General features: G+C 40.0%; 1 protein-coding gene and 1 long non-coding RNA gene across 2 annotated transcripts; one reads left to right on the forward strand and one right to left on the reverse strand.

The window, feature by feature from the left end:
- Positions 1-923: 923 nt before the first annotated feature.
- On the reverse strand, positions 924-15,049 carry LOC146522419 (macrophage mannose receptor 1-like). Its single transcript, XM_085154872.1, has 8 exons — positions 14,852-15,049; positions 12,147-12,215; positions 5,538-5,606; positions 4,960-5,298; positions 4,273-4,599; positions 4,034-4,125; positions 3,693-3,824; positions 924-3,579 (listed from the first exon to the last, which is right to left on the reverse strand). Exons 1-7 carry the CDS (start codon positions 14,910-14,912, stop codon positions 3,738-3,740), a joined length of 1,044 nt encoding a protein of 347 aa, XP_085010998.1. The 5' UTR covers positions 14,913-15,049; the 3' UTR covers positions 924-3,579; positions 3,693-3,737.
- Positions 15,050-15,676: 627 nt separating this feature from the next.
- On the forward strand, positions 15,677-17,129 carry LOC146522420 (uncharacterized). The gene is made up of 2 exons (XR_014871198.1): positions 15,677-15,881; positions 15,961-17,129. It is a non-coding gene; the product is annotated as an uncharacterized LOC146522420 (long non-coding RNA).
- Positions 17,130-22,836: the final 5,707 nt, after the last annotated feature.

Below are 22,836 nucleotides of genomic sequence, written 5' to 3' on the forward strand. Positions count from 1 at the left end.
GCTTCCACTTGTCTTTGCACTACGATGATGTTGGAGTAAATGTGCAGTCATATTCGTTGTGTTCCCACTAGTGCTGTCAGCATTAATCTCGTTGAAATGACGTTAACACCACAACACGGCAAATCTCCGTTAACGAGCTACCGCGGATCGCCCGTGCGTGGGGCTGGACGGCCTACACGTTAACGAGCTAACTGCGCTAATGCACTAGTTCCCACCATTGAACATTGCGTGGCACATCCAACATACTGTTTTACTTTAGTCCATGACACGCTTACCTTCAGGGTCATATGTCACACGAAAACCAAAACAGTTCCAAACGCCAGATCTGAATGAGGGTGGGGGAGGTTCAATTTGCCATGTTGCAACGAGAGCTTAACTTCTGTCTCCTAGCTTGCCCTGCGCTCAGTGAATCTGCGTTCGACTACTCCGCCTAGGCTGCACTGTCGAGCCCAGATCCACTGAGCTCTCAACACAGACAGCACCGTCAGAAGGAAAGTTGATAAAATAAATTAAAAATTTTGTATTGTTCGATACATATGCGTACCGAACCGAAAGCACTGTATTGAACGGTTCAATATCGATACGAGTATTGTTGCACCCCTAATGAATATACATAGGTTCATTCACATATGACATATACATACACACAAAGAGTACCTTGCCTGTGCGTTGTGTAAGCGTGTGTGTGTGTGTGTGTGAGACCCCATAAACAACTTCCCTAAACCTGCTGGTCTGGAAGTCCAGCAGGTTAGATAGATCCAGATATAGATGTGTTTGCTATACTATATATCAGCAAGAAAAGATACAACCTCTTCCCATGACCCTAAGATTGTGAGTGTGCACGCCAGAACACACACGAAGTCTTTGCAGACTCCTAAGGATCACACATCCTATCACTACACAATCGATTATACACAGCATATATGGTTAAATATTTCTAAGCATAAATGACAATCAACAATATAAACCTGACAGATGCATTATCTGGATAAACTGTGCTTTAAGCAAAGGGAATTAAATGATGGAATAATTTACCAAAGACAGTGGAGAAGCAGCTGATCATGGAAAATAAAGTGATCATGTGCATATAGTATGTGGGGCTGCAAATTTACCAACTGATTCAACAATCTGTATTAAAAATGAAACTGTGTGAATATTTCATTTTCATTTCATTTAGAAATACTAGGATGTATTTTGAAATCATGAAGTTTACAGGGAAACAAAACAAAATGAGTAGCAGGTTGGCGTGGTTTATGGCAACGGTATAACCTAATGGATCATAATCTTTCTATCTTGTAATTGATTCATTTATGTTTCTTGGCTCACCAACTCATTGTGAAATTTGACACACCCTGCTCTTGTAGATGTGAATAAAACTGTGATATAAAAATTAGAGTATAAAAGTTAATCTCACTTTCAGTTCGTGTGTGTGGTAAGTACAGCATACTTCTGCAGGATTGAGTTACCAACTGATTTTATGCAACAGCAGTGGGAGTTCAGCTCAGTTCAATTTAATTCAGTTTTATTTATATAGCGCTGAATAACGACAGCCACTCGTTTTTGTGTGTTTCCTCTGTTTTGCATTTTTGCCTTCTTTGAGCAAAGATTTAGTAAAAGGACTTGATGTTGTAGTCCCTGATAATTCATTGCTTTAAATGGTGAGAATCTTGAGGGACTGCCTTCTTTGAGCAAAGAGAATAAAAGATTTACATTGAAACTGGGGGGGTCAACTAATAGTTTGTTGGCTTTGCTTAGGATAACGTTTGACACAAACTTCCCTATATAGCCCATGTTTATTTTTTATATGTTAATTAGTTTGTTTTTGTGTTTTACATACAAGAGTATGAACGATTATCTGTCCCCCTGCAACCCAGATGAGGATAAGTGCAAGGATGGGTGGAGAAGTATATTTTGGCATCAGTCTTTTCTGGTTTCCAAAAGATCCTGTCAGACCACTTCCAGGTGTCTTGAACAGCTTGATCTAGACATTGTGGCTGTTTCATTCTTTATAACCTCTTTATTCTCCTCGATAGTTTTAACACTGACAAAGTCTGTGTGATATTGCCTGCAGTGGCTCTAAGAATTATTTCACCATGATGTAGCGTAGGGCTAGCATACAGGGTTTAGTGTTTTCTCCCATAGTTGTTAACTGGAAGAACATTTTTTTAGATTTTGCATGCGAGTCACATTTAAAGCATGTAAAAGCCTCAAGCTGCTACAAATGTCAGAGTACCAATTCTCAAACCCTTCTTATTCCATCCACACAGTCACTGACCCCTTTGTTGTTACTGCAGCTGTAAATGGCAATTTCTCCAATGTTCTCAGACCACATCCACCAGTCAGTCGTTGATTTCTCTCAGCTATTACCCACAGAGCGAAATTCGTATAGTCCAGATTTGGCCCACACGATGTGCTTACACATGGCCCACATACCGCAAAGAATGACGGGCCTTTGGTGGCCCAGATCTGGTTTGCCAGAGGTGCACAAGCACAAGACCAGTTACAAACACACTGGTGGTCCTGTGCTGGCCCATGTGTGGATTACCTCTGAAAACCAATCATCATGTGTTCTAAAATGCACTTATAAGACTTATATTGAAAGATTTTAAAAGTGGTTGAAAATAAAGCAAAAGGTTTACAGTTTTATAATCCATGAATGCAACTGCCAAAGAAAGAGTGGGTAAATAGCATCAGCTTCTCTATATAAACACTGAGCAATGTGTTGCACCATAATTATAAAATTAAAAGTATGTTTTATTGAATTAAAAACAAAAAAAGAGGATTACATTTCAATTATGTGTAAATATTTTTTAATATTAAGCAAGTTATTTCAAGTGCCTTATGTTTGGCATGTGGAAGTATCACCATCATCAGGGAAGTCTAGGAAACACTTCTGAGATTAAAAAAAAAAAAAAAAAAAAAAAAAAAAAAAAAAAATTTAATAGTGCTATTTCTTTTTAGAAGACAATAGCGAGTGTAGGGGATTGGATGGGGAATCAGAATCAAAAATCAATACCAAGTCAAAACAAATATGAATTACAAGTTGAAAATTCAGAAAAAATACTTTATTGTGGACATACAAGTGGCTGCCTGTAGCATTATAGAGGCCACATGTTTTTTTTCTCTCTCCAGTGATAGGAATGGAGAGAGAAAGCTAATTTTCATCCTTAGTCAATATTATGTTATATAAGTACTATTCCCACCTATAGTTCCCACCTAGATTCAATGAGGTGAGACACAATCTTTAACCTCCTAAGACCTGAACTCTTCCACAGCATGCATTTTTAATTTCTCTTTGATATTTGGGCTGATTGGGACCCGATGGGACAAATAATCATCAGATTTTCTCTTTTTTTTTTTTACCCAATTTTTGTTTCTAAGACAAATGAGGATATTCGTTTAAAATTTTGATAGAACAGTAGCAGTATAATGTCCTCGTAAGTGGATATCAGGCCCTTGTAGAGCAAAATTGGGTATTTTGGTTTAAAGAACCCAAAATGTGACGTCCACATAGAGAGTTAAACAATCCATCCATCAGCGCTACAGTAAAACAACATGGGCACGTCTGCAGTCAGCATCCTGGAAAGAGAAAAACATATTTAACTTGTTTTTGCTTTAAAACTATATTTCTTTCCACAAAATGACTTGTATGTTTCAAATGAAAACTAGCTGAATTGATGCATGATATATACAGTCTGCAGTGAGCATCTCGTCCCCGTCTTCTCCGTGGTTTGTAGCTAATGCTGAAAGACACTGCCATTTTTATCACTTTGCCAGGCGAGGTTGAAATCAGCCACCCCTTGATCTCTCAGGATGGTCTCCAACTTAAAAAAAAAAAAAAAGACATTATAGAAGAAAATAGCTGTTTGTGTAACAAACAGGTAATAATCATGACTAAATGTTTTTACATCATGTTAAATGTGAAATTTCTTTTTGTTTTAGAACAAAATAAAGAACTTTTGCTTACTTTTATAATTTTTTTTGTAGCTAATTCTTAGTAAAGAGACCAGGAACCTTGAATCTACGTTTGTACCTTCATTAGGAGTTGACTGGAGGCAGTGGAGTCCGTGAGATCCACATCAGACTTCACCTTCATCCTTATTACCATCTTCTTTAGTTTGGCGTCTGTAGAAGACAAATACGGAACTACATCAGTTATTATTGTGATTTTTATTATTTTTTTAACCCATGGTCTGAAGCTTGAATGAACACAACAGTTGTATCACATTTTTCTAGGAAGTGATTTATTACTTGTGTATTTCAGGAACTTACCTCCTTGACAAATAAATGTTGCTTTCTTGTTACAGTCAGCTGGTATCCAGTGTCCTGTCTGTGATCCTTCCACAGAAACACAGTTTCCACTATAACTTCCGCCTCTTTTCCAGTACCTGAAGGAGGTTTTTGTTCCATCTGACCAAACCCAAGCATCTTTAAACAGACCAATCCAGACTTTGTTGGTAACTGCAGCAATCGCTGCATTTTCCTTGTCTGTAGGCGCACATGCCAGATCAGTGTGCTTCTGCCTGCACAGATCTTGACTGGTCTGCCAGGTTTGCCCCGGTGTGTAAACCACATACTTCTTGCTGCCATCCTGCTGAACTAGAGACACACAGAGAAATGAATAAAAGAGAGTTAGACTTGTATCTTCAGCCAAGAAAAATAGTCAGGTAAGAGATTTAGAGCCAAATTACTAACAGCAGAGCCATGATGTTTCTGGTGATAAACACTTACACAATTTTGTGTGTTACTCACCTGATTACTGTTTGTTTTTGTTTTTACATAGAACTAATAATAATAATTACTAATAAAACTAATATAGATTAAATTTATCATCATCAATAAATATTTCATATTAAAATTATTAGACAGATCAAGATTTTGGAGCAAAAGTAGCATGCACTCTTAAGTCCAGAAAGTTCATTTTAATCACTCTCAAAAGTGTGATTGCAATTTACTCACTTTCATAACACACATAATCTCTGGCTAAGTCACATGGAATATCATTCCAGAAGCTGTCATCATACATCTCTGCACACGACTCTATGCCGCCATAGTTGTCTGGCTGACCAGAGCTCCATTTGGTGAAGCTCGCTATGCCGCTCCCATCAGACCACAGCCACCTGTTGTTCTTTCCCTTGTAAAGTCCGATCCATGTGGCAGTCGCTTGACTGTCCAATGTACTGACCAGCTGATTTTCTTCATCCATGTTGTTTATGGTTGCAAGGTCAGTGTACTTTATTTTGCAGAACCTCTGAGCCTCATACCAAGTCAGGGTTTCATTGATGAAGTGGTACTGCACTAAAACACAAGATTATCCAGTCTTACACACAGACGCCGAGATATAATTCTCAGTTTGTTCCAATGTTGTTTAAAAATTTTAGAGAGACAATGGTGTGCCAATGCAGCTTTAAGAGATGACGATAATTATTGAGTACATGTTTGCCACGATCATAACTAAAGTCTCTCTGTGTGTGTGTGTGTGTGTGTGTGTGTGTGTGCGTGCGTGTGTATGCATACTGACCAGTGTGCTTATTTACCTGTTTTACTGGACCCTGTCGAAACCAGTGCCATCCTGGTGGTAGTCATGAAAAGCATTACTAAAATTCCTGCAGCCAAAACATGCAGAACAATAACAAGCAGTCATCCACTGAATCATCCAAAATGCTGCAGCAAGAGTACTGACAGGGACTAGAAAGAGAGAGCATATTTCTCCTGTTTTGGCTTCCCTTCATTGGCTTCCTGTTAAATCCAGAATTGAATTCAAAATCCTGCTCCTCACATACAAGGTCTTAAATAATCAGGCCCCATCTTATCTTAATGACCTTGTAGTACCATATCACCCTATTAGAGCACTTCGCTCTCGCTCTGCAGGCCTACTTGTTGTTCCTAGAGTATTTAAAAGTAGAATGGGAGGGAGAGCCTTCAGTTTTCAGGCCCCTCTTCTGTGGAACCAGCTTCCAGTTTGGATTCGGGAGACAGACACTATCTCTACTTTTAAGATTAGGCTTAAAACTTTCCTTTTTGCTAAAGCATATAGTTAGGGCTGGACCAGGTGACCCTGAATCCTCCCTTAGTTATGCTGCAGTAGATGTAGGCTGCCGGGGGATTCCCATGATGCATTGAGTTTTTCCTTTCCAGTCACCTTTCTCACTCACTATGTGTTAACAGACCTCTCTGTATTGAATCATATCTGTTATTAACCTCTGTCTCTCTTCCACAGCATGTCTTTTATCCTGTCTTCCTTCTCTCACCCCAACCGGTCGCAGCAGATGGCCGCCCCTCCCTGAGCCTGGTTCTGCCGGAGGTTTCTTCCTGTTAAAAGGGAGTTTTTCCTTCCCACTGTCGCCAAAGTGCTTGCTCATAGGGGGTCATATGATTGTTGGGCTTTTCTCTGTATCTATGAAGCGCCTTGAGGCGACATTTGTTGTGATTTGGCGCTATATAAATAAAATTGAATTGAATTGAATTGAATTGAATTTAATTGAATTGAATTGAATTGAATTGAATGTTGTGATCATTTATAGTATGTTGTACTATAAAGTTACAGAAGAAGTACAAGCTGGCTAAATTATTTTAAAAGCAAAATCTGTAAACTTTCATCCCAATATTAATGACACCAATTAAATGGACAACTTTAACATTTCCATAGAAATTATAGAAGCAGATATTATATTTATCTATTTCTATAGTTATGGTGTTAAGGCTTTAAAAACCTTGGTATTATCTTTATTGTCCTATTATTCTGTTGTCTACTCTTGTCTGTTTGTTTGTTTCCCAGGTTGTTTCTCAAGATCATATTTTGACAGGATACTTTTATCAGTCAAAAAATATATACAAATGGCAATTGATTCATTTATTGATTCTTGAATATTACAGTGTACTTTTTGCTTGCATCAGAAAACAAAGCTTAATTATTCTTATTCAGTTTCTTTGACACGTTGGGCCCACTTTGCAAATTAGCCAGTGCTGGGTGTTAAATCTCTCTGATTGGTTGTCACTTGGCTCTCCCTGATCCCACAAGATGCTTCCCAGTTTACAACATTATAATAGGTAGCAGTAATGGGCTTTTAAAACTAGATGCACAGAGAGGATTCAAAATAGTTTACATTGATTTATTTCATAGTTAATCTTATGATCTTTGACATTATTTATTTATTGAATTCATAAAAAAGATTTTGTTTTCACAAAATGTCTTCTTCATATTCATGATTTTGTGTATTAAGATGAATTAGTCTGGAAAAAAGAAACACAAAAGAACACCTTTTTTAAATACACCTATTGACAATTTGAAATAAAGATATAGATTTTGCCTTTACTAATTTATATTTTTAAAAATTTATACACAGAGTTAAACAAGTGTTTGATATTGTCCACTACATCTGATATATTTTATCTATGCACCTTCTGTAGATCTGAAGGTCCATTTACTTGTACAGTGTGCAAAGCAGTTTAGGAGAAATTGAAATGTATTTGGTTAAAGATGCATCACAAAAGATTTAAAGAACCACTGACAGTCATCAGGTAAGTGGAATATAAGAAATTAAGAAAATTAATTAAGATTAAATGTTACTATTTGGTTGAGGGTAATTATACACTAAAATCACACTAACACAAATTTGTTAAGTCATTCAGAAAGAAAAGCAAATCAGTGTCATATAATCACAGGATTCCTAAAACTGCTATAAAAAGTTTACAGAAACGATGCTTAGACTACCTATAATGCAACAAAAGTCAGCTCATGTAAAAATGCTTTTAAAATGTATATATGTGTATATATACACATTCATAACTTGTAAGTAAGTCCTTTGACAAACTAAGTACACCCCATGATTTAATAACATGGTCTGGCACTAATACGGCATTGTTCTAATTGATTTACATCTTTTCTACAAAACAACAAAAAAAAACAAGAATATTTAAAGAGAAAATGTTTCATTGTGCACTCTGCCGTGGGAATCTGTAGCTCCCTAAATTCAGCTATTTTGCACTCAGCTGTTGTTGATGTGCTGATTGTCTCAAGGGCACATCTGCCCATACACGCCTGGTGTACTCTGCCGGGTGTGATAGACCAAAGTATCCATCTATCTATCATGTGCTTAGAGCTCATTTTAAGCACTATTTTTAGGATTTTTCAATATCAGCCACTTATTTCCATCAGCGGTACATGCTGTGTCTGGGTTTGTCCTTTCATGACAGTTCTTCTGCTTGCGCCTCTTCCTCTGTAGTCAGTTGTGATCATAACATTTCATCCTGGATAGTGGTTCTGACACTCACTAGTCCTAGGCCTCCTTCCTTCAGCTTAGCATAAAGTCTCAGGATGACAGGTTTAGAATAAAACCATTCAAGGACTTTTCTTGCCTTGATGGACTCTAATGTTTGTTGGGTTGTTTTTTTTTACCACATTCCCATGGAATTCCTAATGAAGTCTCAAAGGCTACGTTCACACTGCAGGTCTTAATGCTCAGTTCCAATTTTTTGATCAAATCCGATTTTTTATTTTTTTTTGTCTGGTTGTTCACACTACAAATAAAATGTGACAGCAAACGCGCTCTAGTGGGAATGGTTCACGGCCCTCAAAGCGGCCCGCATGTGCAAAAGAAGACGTCACACACAACGTGCTCTGTTTATCGAAGTAAAAATAGCGGCTACAGAGCAAGTAGGTGTTGTTGCAGCAGTCTATCAATTTCTGCACATACAGTGGCTTGCAAAAGTATTCAGCCCCCCTCTAACTTTTCCAGAATTTTGTCACATTACAGCCACATGAATCAATTTATTGGAATTCCACGTGAAAGACCAATACAAAGTGGTGTACACGTGAGAAGTGGAACGAAAATCATACATGATTTCAAACATTTTTTACAAATAAATAACTGCAAAGTGGGGTGTGTGTACTGACTGCACCTTTGGTCTGAGTGCAGTCAGTTGCCCATAGATATTGCCTGATGAGTGCTAACGACTAAATAGAGTGCACCTGTGTGTAATCTAATGTCAGTACAAATACAGCTGCTCTGTGACGGCCTCAGAGGTTGTCTAAGAGAATATTGGGACCAACAACACCATGAAGTCCAAAGAACACACCAGACAGGTCAGGGATAAAGTTATTGAGAAATTTAAAGCAGGCTTAGGCTACAAAAAAAAAAAAACTAACACTGAACATCACTCTGAACACACCATCCCCACTGTCAAATATGGTGGTGTATCATGCTCTAGGGGTACTTCTCTTCAGCAGGGACAGGGAAGCTGACAGGGAACCTTGCCCAAATACAGGGCAATCTTGGAAGAAAACCTCTTGGAGTCTGCAAAAGACTTGAGACTGGGGCAGAGGTTCACCTTCCAGCAGGACAACGACCCTAAACATAAAGCCAGGGCAACAATGGAATGGTTTAAAACAAAACATATCCATGTGTTAGAATGGCCCAGTCAAAGTCCAGATCTAAATCCAATGTGGAAAATGTCTGTTGAAAATGTCAGATTTGTGCTGTTCAAACTGTCATATTGATCGAATATGGATCGCATAGGGTCAAAAAATGGTAAATGGCCTGTATTTGTATAGCGCTTTTCTAGTCCCTAAGGACCCCAAAGCGCTTTACACTACATTCAGTCATCCACCCATTCACACACTGGTGATGGCAAGCTACATTGTAGCCACAGCCACCCTGGGGCGCACTGACAGAGGCAAGGCTGCCGGACACTGGGGACACCGGGCCTTCTGACCACCACCAGTAGGCAACGGGTGAAGTGTCTTGCCCAAGGACACAACGACCGAGACTGTCCAAGCCGGGGCTCGAACCGGTAACCTTCCCATTACAAGGCAAACTCTTGAGCCACGATCGCCCTTAAAATGTCGGATTTGATGCGCTTTCGCCTGCAGTGTGAACGTAGCCTTAGGGTCCTGTTGCTCTTGTACAGTTCTAGTTATTCCATAATCCATGTGTGTCCTATGTGTCTGAGGTTTTATCTGGATCATTTTGCAGGGGCACCCGTGTAAGCCAAGCAGCCAAGACCTGTTTCGTTGCTTACCTGGAGTAATTTTTATGTTTGTTTTAACTAATAGTGGATGCATTCTAGGTGCATTTGCACTTTATTAGCACTCCACTTGTATAAAACCCCTGTGATTTGTGTATATAGACTGTTCCACGGACCCCCTCTAACTACTGCTAAGATGGTACATTCCTCCCATCCTGGGTTTGTTTTTGCACTGGTTCACCATTATCTGGTCGTTAAGTCTGACGTCACTAGCCGTGTCTGGGCCTAAACTCCGCTGCAGGTCCATATATCAAACGCTCACTATGGCATTACTGAGAGATAAAACACTGTCTAAAGTCTTTCATCTTTAATAAAATGATCAGCATTCTGCTCTACCAGGTGTAACAATTGAGTTTAACATCCAGGCATCCATGAAAATGGAATTTGACATTTAACGGAGTTAGAAGTTAGCAGGAAGTTAGCTCGCTAGCTTCTATCTAAATACAATATAGCATGTCCTGACTGCGGTGTTTTGGAAACAAATTAAAACGTACAGCTCTGTTATCACTTCCAACATAAATGAAGACAGAAATCTAAACAGTAGTGACGTTTGTAGGGTTACTGAAGTTTGGCTAACTGGTATATAATGATGTGCTACGTGACCGCTAGCGACACAGCTATGTTAGCATAATATAAACAAGCTAACTTTTTTTTCCACTCGATAAAAGTTAATGTGAGTGTTGTCGGTCAGGAACAAATGTAATCGCATGGCAGGATGCTGTAAAAGGACCAAACTTCATCCAGGATAACAATCCATCCATAATACGAGGTTAGTCATTCATATGCTGCTGCATGGGCTGGGCTGTAGTTACATCCTAAGGTTTTAAAAACGGAGCTTGATGATTAGCGGTAATGATTAGCGGTAATAAAAGCTGAGGGAGGTCAACAGTAATCACTGACTGTTTTAGGAGCTTTTTGAGATTAAATAGAAGAAAATACAAAACATTAAACATGTTAACAACACAAAAGCCAAATTAAACGCAGACTACTTTAGGCCAGGAAGTAGGATTCATCACGTCATCACCCTAACGACCGGATAGCGCTGGTGGAGCTGGTTTGTTGTACTGAACATGTGTCGTGCGTGTGCGTGAATGATAAGTAAGTGCCTTGTATTTGTTCTATGGTTGTAACTCATCCTATACTCGCCCATGTATGTCGTGTGATACTTATATAGAGTGGTTTGTGTCGCCACGAGACACAACTGTAGTTACTCATGTTGATTTGACCAAAATGGCGCCACCCTTATGGACTGAGCTGCCCAAAGTAAAGATGGAGTCTATCCCTGTGCAGAAGCCCATTTGTGTCCACCAGGGGGTGGTGTTTAGTCATTTTGAATTAGATTTTTCTGTTCAACCCTTATTGTATTATTTAGACCAGTTTGGTTGACTTTAATTGTTTGCTAATTGTAATTTCTGTTATTTTACAGAACCACACATACATATACTCACACAAATTCACTTCTGAAGATGTTTTGGATTAAAGGAACCCAAATTATCATTGCTGTGGACCCTCTCTTTCATCATATAAGTCACCTGTGCCTTCTGACCGAGGATAGGAATATCCTGCTGTAATTTGCCAGTTTATTAAGCACACACATGTCCAGTTCACCGCTCTTTAGGAAAACTTTTGCACATACTTGCATAGATACTTAGAATAAAAACTCATATTTTATTATGTATAAAAAATTATAATTATTTTTAATGATAAAATATGATATATAAATCTTCATAGGGTGTTTGTTTTGTTAAGTGTGGACACACACTGAAAGGTTATGAGGACGTGGCTTATCAGCAGCTGGGTATGATAAGGGCTGTCAATTGCTAATTAAAAGGGCTTCTTCTTTTGCTGCTGGTAGAGTGCTCTAGAGCTGGCATTTTTGATCAATAAAAAAATAACAAACTTGGGCTGCACAGAATCCAGTCACTAGCTGCAGTTATTGGAGCCTTGGTACTCAAATGGCGATTCGTTCCACTCCCTCAGAAACCTGTCATTCTTTATTTGCCCTGCTTGGTTTCATTAAACTTGAGTGTCTGCTGCCGTGTGATATCCAGTAGAGTCATCAACACATTATATTTTTGAAAGACTCCGTCTTAGAGGCCCACCGGGGTGTCCTCAGTTACCTGTTGAATGTGACACAGTCATCACCTCTGCAGTCCTGGTCTTGGTCGTCAAAAGCACAAAGAACATTCCTGCAATTCACAGAAAGAATTTGAATATGGCTGAAGTCAACTGGGAGAATTTCTTTGAATGGAAAATTATCCTTATTTGTTTAGTCTCAAAGCCTACCAGGCAGAGAAATGTTGTGTCATACACTGCACCTAATATATTTACAAAGAATATTAACTATGAATGAATTCAAAAAATACATGGTAATTTATTATTTGGTAATAGAATAGATAGAATAGAATTCAACTTTATTGTCATTGCAGATGCACAGGTACAGGGCAACAAAATGCAGTTAGCATCCATCCAGAAGTGCTTTAGCCATGATATAGATATATTACAATATAATCAAAGGTTTACAAAAGCACCATAAAAATAATGAAGCCATTGAGCTTCAGTGAATTTCATTTTACGCCAACAGTTTACTGTATACAAAGACAGAATATCTAAACTCAGCTATAGTATCTTTGTGTTACTGAAATGTTGCGTGAAACTACTCGGTAGTTTGCACAGGAAAAAGAACAAGTGGTGCGCTCGGCCATGCAGCATTCGCTCTGAACTTCCAAGCCAGAAAGATTATGATGGACCTCTCCCATCTCAACAATGGACTCTACTCACTGTTGAGGTCTGGGATGCACTTCTGCTCTCTTAAGGCCAAAACAGGGAGAATGAGGAGGAGCTTCTGCCCCCAGGCTATTCAGGCCCTGAACCAGGTGTAGTCTGGACTCTCATACATCACATCAACGAATGCACACTTTTTATTTGCACATTCTCTTTTTATCTTATAATTTACCTTTAATTCTTAGTTTAGTCTTTACATCTGTTAGACTTTTTTTTAATCTATTATACACTTGTATTACCTCTTTCTCTATAAATTAATACTGTAAATTGATCTATTTAATTTTTCTGTAAACTTTTAAAATTTGTAAATTATGTAAATTTCTTTACTGTAGTTTAATGGTCGGGCATTGCACAGCAATAAGAATTTCACTACATGTTGTACTGTGTATGATTGTGTGTGTGATGAATTTGAATTTGATTTGAATATGTAATCAGTTCATGTCAATTCAATTTTATTTATACAGCGCTAAATCACAACAATAGTTGCCTCAAATAGCTTTATATTGTAAGGTAGAGGCGACAATAAAACATACAGAGAAGAATCCAACAACAATCAAAATGAAGACAAAACTTATAAGCTTTAAATTTGCATTTTATCAAGTGTCACTGAGCTGTCCTTTCTACAACCTTTATTAATAAATGTAACCTCTCTTCTTGCTTTCCTTTGTCTTTTCTTAAATCTCCCAGTTCACAGCAGCTTGACCCGAAGCTATCAACACACTGTGCAACACAACTGCACACAAACAGTTTGTGTGTTTGCTGATGGTTTTTTTTGAAATGTTGATTACCTGACACTTATAAAAGGGTCTCTCCATTTATAGATTTTAAATTTAAAGATGCCAGCACTTAGGGCTGTTCGATATAATGATATATATCGGATGACGATATAAAAACGTCTATCGTTTCATTTTACACTATCGTTTGTTTCGTGGTGTCACAAAATAAACTGTTTACGGCAATATTTTTTCACCGTTTTGATGGTCGCTGTAGTGGCTATATTAATTTCCTAAAGTTCTCTCTTTCTCTTATATGTATTATAACCACACTACTGATGGACAAGCGCCTGTTTTTATGCGTTGTGGTTAGCAACAACGACGGTAACACCGAGTGTCCGCTTGTTTATGTACCACATAAACCTTTCACAATAAAGCTCAAGATCCTGTTGAGACTTCTCAAACTAAACTGAATCGCATGAAAGAGCAGATTATTTACGGATGAGAAGTAAAAAAGAGCCGCCAGGTGCTAAAAAAAATAAACCTTAGACTCAAACGTTAGAACAGGCTTTTCCCCGCAGCACGCCGTGTAATAAATACTCAAAGAAAACGGCAGCTGTTACAACTTATGTCTAAAAATGTATAGTTTCATGCATCTGTTAAAACACTCGACTCCAGCTACATGACGCACAGCTGGAAACACTTCCCGCAAGTCGAGCTGCCCGAGATTCACAGAATTTACAGAAAATGTTACATTTTTGTGATTTTATACCGTTATCGGGACGATAAAATTCTTATATCGGGATATGAGATTTTGGTCATATCGCACAGCCCTACCAGCACTCCTTCCAGCCCACTTTCAGTCGCAAGTGTAAACGTTATAAAAGAACCTAAAGTAACGACTTGAAAACACAGGAAGTAAAAAATACAGATATTTGTTTAAACATGTAGGGAGTAAAAGTAAAAAGTTGTCAGAAAAATAAATACTCCAATAAAGTATAGGTACCTGAAAATTACACAGTTTTAAAGTATGAGTATAATTATAATTGCAGGTTTATATTCTAAAAATCCAATAAGGATACTATCAAATTTTGAAAGCCAAAAATCAAAGCAAAAGTTTTTTACCTCCACAGATTAAGAGTTTACGATTGCAAAAAGAGCAGAAAGTACATCAAATTATGTAACACAAAATCACACTTTATAAGTTACAAGGAATTCAGACATTAGAACTAAAAACAACTGTTGTAACTATCAGTAAAGCAACTAATAGAAATAAATAAATGTTTGTACATGTAAATAATTATTTATAATCAAAGTTTAGAAAGTACCTGATCTGATGCACTGTGTATCCTGTGGCTTCCTTGTAATGTCTGTGGTTGTTTTAAGCATGCAACGTGCCAAAACATTCACACTGTATGGAAATCAATCACAATGAGATGGATTTGCATGCTCTGAGGTGATGTTGTTGGTAGGTGCACTGACAGGTAATCTCTAAACTAAAGGTTAACACACGTCATTTTACTGTAGGCAGACCACATCTCCATATAACTCCATGGGAACACCTGAAGTCAGTATCCTGTAAAGACATTTTTAAATGTCTCTATGCATTTTTTTCAAGTAAAGGCTAGTTGAAGTGCAATATGATTTTTGTTTTCTACAGGGAGCTACTTATAGCCGCTTACCTGGTGGTCTCAGATTGTTTTTGGAGTTGAAAGGTACCACTTTATTTGTCATCTTGCCAATAGAATTTGAAATCAATCATCCCTTGATCACTCAGAATTATTTCCAACTTAAAGAAAAACATTATAGCAGAAAAACAGTGATACTGTTGTCACGGGGTGGAAAGGGACAAGTTTTTAGTTTTTTTTACTATGCATGTTTTGCTGTATTTTATCGTTTTTAATATTTTAATATTGTACATTGGTTTATATTTTATGAGTTTTATTGCATGTTTTTTACGGTATTATTGGATGACTTGTCCTGGAAAGACTCCGCCCCTACCTAATTACCAACCTGAGCACACCTGGAAGGTCCCGGAGGCCAATAAGAGGGCCTGGAAGACCACACAAAAGGGAAGGCTTGAGGAACACTCTTGGGGGAGAAAGAGGCTTGAGAAACGGCAGGCAGGTGGTGTCAGGCGGCAGTGCCTGCAAGCCGGAAGGCTGGTGGAGCTTAGCGTCAAGACGGAAGGAAGACACAGCGCCGGCAATCGAGAGACGCAGAGCGAGTGGCCGATTGCTACAGCAGCGCGAGACCGGAGTATGCGGCTGTGGAGAATTGGAGGCGACGAGACGGGCTGGTGCCGAGTGACAGCTATAAAGAAGCGGCGGGCGGAGTTGAGAGCTCTGCCCACCCGGGGTAAGTCTCTGGACTTTCCCTTGTTAACAATTGAAAGCTGTCCGGAAGAATAGTAACTGCCGCTGCCTCCCTCCTTTAGCGCACCGGGCCGCAGAACGTGGGAAGGAAGGCGAGGACGCCGCCGGGTTCCCCTCCTGCACCGCTCCGCTGGATTTTTTAACTTTTTAGTGACTTTTATATTGTGGCGGACGCCACCGGATTTTAATGTTGTGTCTTATTTATTTTTATTGTGTTGTTCCCTGGCCAGGGTTGTTTTAATTCATTTTATACTTTTAACTATTTAAATATAATAAATTATATTTTAATTATACAGTTTTAAAGTTGTGTGTTTTCCCTTGGCGGATCCACTGCTCTATCCGTTTCGGAGGAAGGTTTCCCCTCCTTTAAACGAACACTGGAAAAAAATAATCACCTTCCCTCCGTTACATAATTGGCGTTGTCGACAGGATACGGAGTCAAGAGCAGTTGGGTTAGTCAGGGGAATAGTAATATTGATGATGTATGTGTATTTTGGTGCCCCAGTATTGCCGTGGTAGGAATAGGTCAAATAAGAAGATGGAGGATTTGGAGTTTTAGCCAAGGGCCCCCTGAGCAAATGGGTACGGACAGTGTGCACAGGTATGAGTGTTGGCCAAGAATGAATGAGGAACGTCCAACCTAGGTCGTCATGGGAGGTCAGCTGCAGGATTGCGGGATGTGGGGTAATTTGCTGCTAGGCAGCAGTGCTTGGGACTAAGCACAAAGCCAGGTTAGGCCTGGAAGTATCCCCACGGTAGCAGCCGGGTGCAGCTTAGGACCTTATGGCTTCCGGGTAGTTATGCTATGGGGACGTGGGAGAGAGTGCTCGTTGTGGCAACGGACTGTATGGCGCACTGTGTTATATTTTTGCTTGGGGGTAGAAAAAGGAACCGAACTCCAAGAAGACCACATGACTGGAAGCTGGGCCTTAGCAGGGACTGCTAATCTTTCAGTGTGGGGGGATGTCACGGGGTGGAAAGGGACAAGTTTTTAGTTTTTTTTACTATGCATGTTTTGCTGTATTTTATCGTTTTTAATATTTTAATATTGTACATTGGTTTATATTTTATGAGTTTTATTGCATGTTTTTTACGGTATTATTGGATGACTTGTCCTGGAAAGACTCCGCCCCTACCTAATTACCAACCTGAGCACACCTGGAAGGTCCCGGAGGCCAATAAGAGGGCCTGGAAGACCACACAAAAGGGAAGGCTTGAGGAACACTTTTGGGGGAGAAAGAGGCTTGAGAGACGGCAGGCAGGTGGTGTCAGGCGGCGGTGCCTGCAAGCCGGAAGGCTGGTGGAGCTTAGCGTCAAGACAGAAGGAAGACACAGCGCCGGCAATCGAGAGACGCAGAGCGAGTGGCCGATTGCTACAGCAGCGCGAGACCGGAGTATGCGGCTGTGGAGAATTGGAGGCGACGAGACGGGCCGGTGCCGAGTGACAGCTATAAAGAAGCGGCGGGCGGAGTTGAGAGCTCTGCCCACCCGGGGTAAGTCTCTGGACTTTCCCTTGTTAACAATTGAAAGCTGTCCGGAAGAATAGTAACTGCCGCTGCCTCCCTCCTTTAGCGCACCGGGCCGCAGAACGTGGGAAGGAAGGCGAGGACGCCGCCGGGTTCCCCCCCTGCACCGCTCCGCTGGATTTTTTAACTTTTTAGTGACTTTTATATTGTGGCGGACGCCACCGGATTTTAATGTTGTGTCTTATTTATTTTTATTGTGTTGTTCCCTGGCCAGGGTTGTTTTAATTCATTTTATACTTTTAACTATTTAAATATAATAAATTATATTTTAATTATACAGTTTTAAAGTTGTGTGTTTTCCCTTGGCGGATCCACTGCTCTATCCGTTTCGGAGGAAGGTTTCCCCTCCTTTAAACGAACACTGGAAAAAAAAAGACATCACCCTCCGCTCCGTTACACTGTCAACTATTACCACACATAGCTTCACCTTCTTGTCTGTCTAACATTCAGGTAACTGTAATGTGTAAATCATTATTAAATCATCAGTTTGAATATGATTAGTAATTTCAATGTTAAATTTATATATGCAGTCACAGTATCTATCGATTTTAAATACATTTACAAATAGAACTTAATGTATAGAAATAGACTTGGGAGTTCTGCAAGAGCAGACAGTAAGAGTCTCAGAGACAAGTTTGAACAAGGTTTTGGTCATTAATAACAGGCGGTCCGGCCCAGGGCTAATGGAAGTTTATCTTCAAGTTGCTGTTTTAAGAAATGTGTGTAAGAGACAAAAACACTCTTTTATTCTTAGTGCTTCTGACATGCATGCATGCCATGTCAGTGTGCTTCTGTCTGCACAGATCTTGACCTCTCTTCCCAGCTTTGTTCCTGAGAGTAATGATGTTCACTATATAAACATTTATCTCTGTCTTCTTCATTGGTGGGAGGGAAGGAAGCATGAAATACTAAGATTTGAAAGTTGCTGTTTATTGTAATTACAGTTTTTAAAGTGTATTGGCATTTGGTGCAAAAATCACATAGTCATTTACTCGCCTTCACAACATACATATGTTTTGGTTATTCCACACCACTCATTGCCTGCAGAATTACTTGGTTTCAACAAGGCTCCATTTGGTGAAGTTCACATTGTGTAGTGTTGCCCAGCTCGTTTTCATTGTCCACGTTTTCTATGGTCCGTATACTTTACTCTGCAGAAGCTCTGGTCCGCACACCCATCAGGAATTCATTGATTAGGTCAGGGGTAGTGAACGTTAGTCCTCGAGAGCCGGTGTCCTGGAGGTTTTAGATCTCACCCTGGGTCACCACACCTGACTCAAATGATTAGTTCATTAACAGGCCTCTGGAGAACTCAAGAAATGTTGAGGAGGTAATTTAGCCATTTAAATCAGCTGTGTTGGATCAAGGACACATCTAAAACCTGCAGGACACCGGCTCTCGAGTACTAACGTTCTCTACCCCTGGATTAGGTGATACTGCTGAAGCATTCTGACTAAAAATAAATAAATAACAAAAATAATTAGCCTGTCTTCTTTTAATTAGGTATGACAAACGGGAATGATTGTTGTCATGCATGATTGCGGAGCTGATTATCTTTAAACCACAACGGCTTTATTCTTTCCTGCCAACTTTTTCAGTCAATTTCTTTTTAGTTACTTTCTAAAATTAGTTTTTCATTTAAGTTGTGCTTTTTTAAAAATATTATCTAGGACCGCTGCAATCTTCGACTGTGCCTCCAGCTGACTCGATGTCCACATCAGAGGGGAGGTAAGCGTTGGAGGTGGCGTTGGATAGGGAGGGTGATGCGTCAGTGAGTGCTTATCAGTATCAGTATATGTATGTGTGTGCGTGTCCATAGTTCAGCTGAGACAGTGTCCTTCGCCCTGCCAGGCTAAGTAAACAGTCTTCCAGCCAACCCAGGTGGCCCTGATGGAATGGGAAGGAACAGACTCAACACAGTCGTTATCAGGGAGTTTTTGTTCAGCTCCGGCCTTGAGCCCACAGCTGGCGCCGAAGGGGTAGCCGCATTATGATGGTAATTTTTCTTTTGCAAACAACTCATGAGAATTTCAAGCTGTTTTTTAACACTCCGACACTGGTCTCTCAATCTCCCGTTAATAGCTGCGAGTTTCTCCGTGATGTTATTAGCCGTCGATTCCGTGGTCTTGTCACTCTTTTGCTCACATAGCAGATTCTGAGACGTCATGACCGCAGCCAACTGATCCGAGATGTAATCCAGCTTCCGCCCAAAGATGTTGTTCTGAGTTGATTCTTTCCTGATGTAATCCAACATACATACACTCAGAGGTCTTATTCTGAGCATTCACTGCAGTCGTAAGAAGCAAGCAAGAACCCTGTTACCATGGTTCCGAATAGGTAGATATCTTCAGCGTCCTCGATCGACAGTCCCGCCAGGCACACGATCCTCTGCCACCCGTCCATCGTGTATCCGGCAGGGAAAGTCCCTCCAGGGCACTCGGGTTCCCCAGAGCCCAGACTTCTTGTTAAAGGGTGTCAGTAGCATTCAGCATGATTGCCAAGATTAAAATTCAAAGCATGTGGAGGGCACACTAAATTAGCTAATGCTAAATAACCTACTTGGATCAACAAAAATTTTCAATTTACACTAATAACTGTTATTCCACTAAAATAACTTTCTTTTCCTCGTCCACTTTGCCGGTGGTGGGTTGGAGCCTATCCAAGCCGACAAAGGACAACATTCAGATCTCCAGCTCATCACACTCATGTTCACCCCTGCAGCCTAACGTGCATGTCTATGGCACTGGGGGAACATGCAAACTCAACGCAGGAAAGCCACAGTCAACCGATTCAAACCCAGTGACAGTACTAACCACTGCACCATCAAGCCATTCAACAGAAAACTAAATATGTTTTGAGAAGAAATAGATTTACATTTTGATGGCTGTTTCTAAAATCAGTTCTAAGTTCCAAAGACTAAAGTTTATGGTCTTTCCAAGTATATTTATGTTAACAAGATTAGGGTTACAATTACTTGATATAATGACCACAAAAAATATGTTTCTGACTCCAGCTTGTCGGTTCGGTGAGCCCCCATACAGCCACCCCAGCATCCACCATACAACAGCATGCTATCCCTCATGAAACCATCCAGAGAGGTACACAGGCCAGACCCATAGCTGGGCTGGCCATCGGGCATACCGAGCATTTGCCCGGTGGGCCATGGTGATTTTTCGTTTTTATGGGCCGATGGGTTTTGTTTTGTTTTTTCTTTTCGTTTTTTTCCTTAACGGTATAAACACTGAAAGGTGGTGGATTGGCCAGATGCTGGGAGATGTGTAAAAATAACTCAGTTGTTTGGTGGTGGCTATTGCGGAGCTTCCACAGATTCAGTAACATTAGCAAGTGGTGGAGGCCAGCAGCAGTGGCGTGTCCAGCGGGGTGGCCTGGGGGGGCACAGGCCACCCCCCCCAACCAGACTGGCCACCCCAGGTGCCACCCCAAAGGTAAAACAATAAAATTCAATCAAATATCAAATGTACGATTATGTTTTCACGGTGAAGCTCAGATATCTGAGTGTAAGTGAATGCAGCATCGACTTCTGTGCTATGTGCATCACGTTAGCAAAGGTAGGAGAGCCAAGCATGGAAGACGGCACTGCAGGAAACAATTTTTCGGTGAAAGAAAATGAGGACAGAATAAATGTCCCGTTAAGCAATATTAAGCTTGTTGAGTTTAGTAAACTTCGGTGAAATTAGAATACTAAGGAAAAAAATAACACTTAAAGAATTATTGCAGCCATCGAATATTTCAGACAGTATGCTACTGAGGGGAGCTAACATAAGAGTTATGAGTTATAAAATATCATCTAAGTCATAACATTGCTGTATGGAGCTGCAGATTTGGTTGCAAGTTAACATAGCTGGACTGGCCATCGGGCATACCGGGCATATGCCCGGTGACTTTTTTTTTTTTTTTTTTTTTGTAATGGCATGAACAATGAGAGGTGGTGGATTGGCCAGATGCAGGTCGATGTGTAAAAATAACTCAGTTGTTTGGTGGTGGCTATGGCGGGGCTTCCACAGAGGCCAGCAGGTGGATGAGGGAAGGGGAGGCAGGAGGAGGAGAGACCCGAGGCAGCCGCCAGTCCGAGTGTCAGGTGAACTGAACTTCAGGTAAGAAGTTATGACCTGCAGTCTATCTGGGTCAGATATACACCAAGTTTAGGTGGAGTTTATTTTCGTTGTGCTGACTTTTTACAGTCAGTTAGAATAACTCGTACTGCGTACTAGCTAGCATGACGGAGTTTCTATACAGCTGTGTGGGTGCTATGATGTTACTGATAGTGAACTTTATTTTATTCATAAGGTTAGTTAGTAAAGTTGCCAATGATTCCTTAAAAAATGGAATTGTCCCTCATTCAGAGAAAATATTACACGTTTCGTATTGAGCTGAGAAGAGACGCAGTTTGTCCCGTACTTTTGCTATAATGAAAAAAAGACACAAAGCTGGAGTTATTCTGTTGTTACGCTGCACAGCTGCCTCTTCTTCTCTCATCCTCTCACCCTCCCTCTCCTGTTGCTACTTCAATCATGAAACTGATCAATGATCAGCTGATCGGCTTTTCTCTCTTGTTTATTTCTCGCCCACTTTGCGCCAGAAAGAAGAAACCAGCGGATGTTGCGCTAAACAACAGCAGTACATTTAAGCTTGATCAGCTGTTGTTAGAATTTATTTAATATTAATTTCTAGTATCAGCTGATGTTTGCTGGAGCTACAGCTGTAAAAGCTGCTGGTCATGATATCGGTTTGGTTATCTGGTGAGAGGGAAACATGAAGATGAAACCAGGAGATGTCCTTACTGAATCATCAGAGCTGAACAGGTGATGGAGAAACAGGTTTACCTTTTAGGTAACATGAATGAGTTGAAGGGAAGTTATGAACTGTTTCTGAGAGACAAATAACACCAGGATCCTTTTTTTATGTAGCTGACAGCTGGTAACTGTGCAGGGGCGGGTCTAGCAAAGCTTTGCCATGGGGCCAGGTAGAGCATTAACAGGGAAAGGAGGGCACAAATAAATATTTTCTTATTCTCATTTAAAATGTCTCGCTTTTAACAAATAATTATCTGAATCTTACGACAAACGTTTTCAGCTGATGTAAAATGTATAGAAATCCATTATTGTACATAGTAATTTTTTTAGGGTCCCATCATAACTTCTTCAGAAGTAGCTAAGTACTGTATATGATGCCAGTATTTTCCCACATTTTCTAGATACTGTACCAGTACTGTGTGTAAACTGCCATCAAAAAGTCTCAACTGTCTTTCTGTCTCCTTTCACTTTTTCAAGGTTGCCATGTTAGAAAAAATATATTTTGCCCTGCCATGCTGTTTATTGATGTGGCAAATGAATGGTTTATGAAAATATATCTAAATCTTTCATCAGTAATCAGTAATGATCATGTCTCACT

This window comes from Neolamprologus multifasciatus, chromosome 3, assembly GCF_963576455.1.
Source record: "Neolamprologus multifasciatus chromosome 3, fNeoMul1.2, whole genome shotgun sequence".
In the NCBI taxonomy this organism is placed as follows: Eukaryota; Metazoa; Chordata; class Actinopteri; order Cichliformes; family Cichlidae; genus Neolamprologus; species Neolamprologus multifasciatus.

Coding starts and splice junctions, on each gene's coding strand:
- LOC146522419 (XM_085154872.1), bottom strand. CDS start 14,912: ATGCTTAAAACAACCACAGACATTACAAGGAAGCCACAGGATACACAG. Junction 12,216..14,851: donor TACACAGTGCATCAGATCAG/GTACTTTCTAAA, acceptor TGTGAATTGCAG/GAATGTTCTTTGTGCTTTTG. Junction 4,126..4,272: donor AACATTTATTTGTCAAGGAG/GTAAGTTCCTGA, acceptor TGTCTTCTACAG/ACGCCAAACTAAAGAAGATG.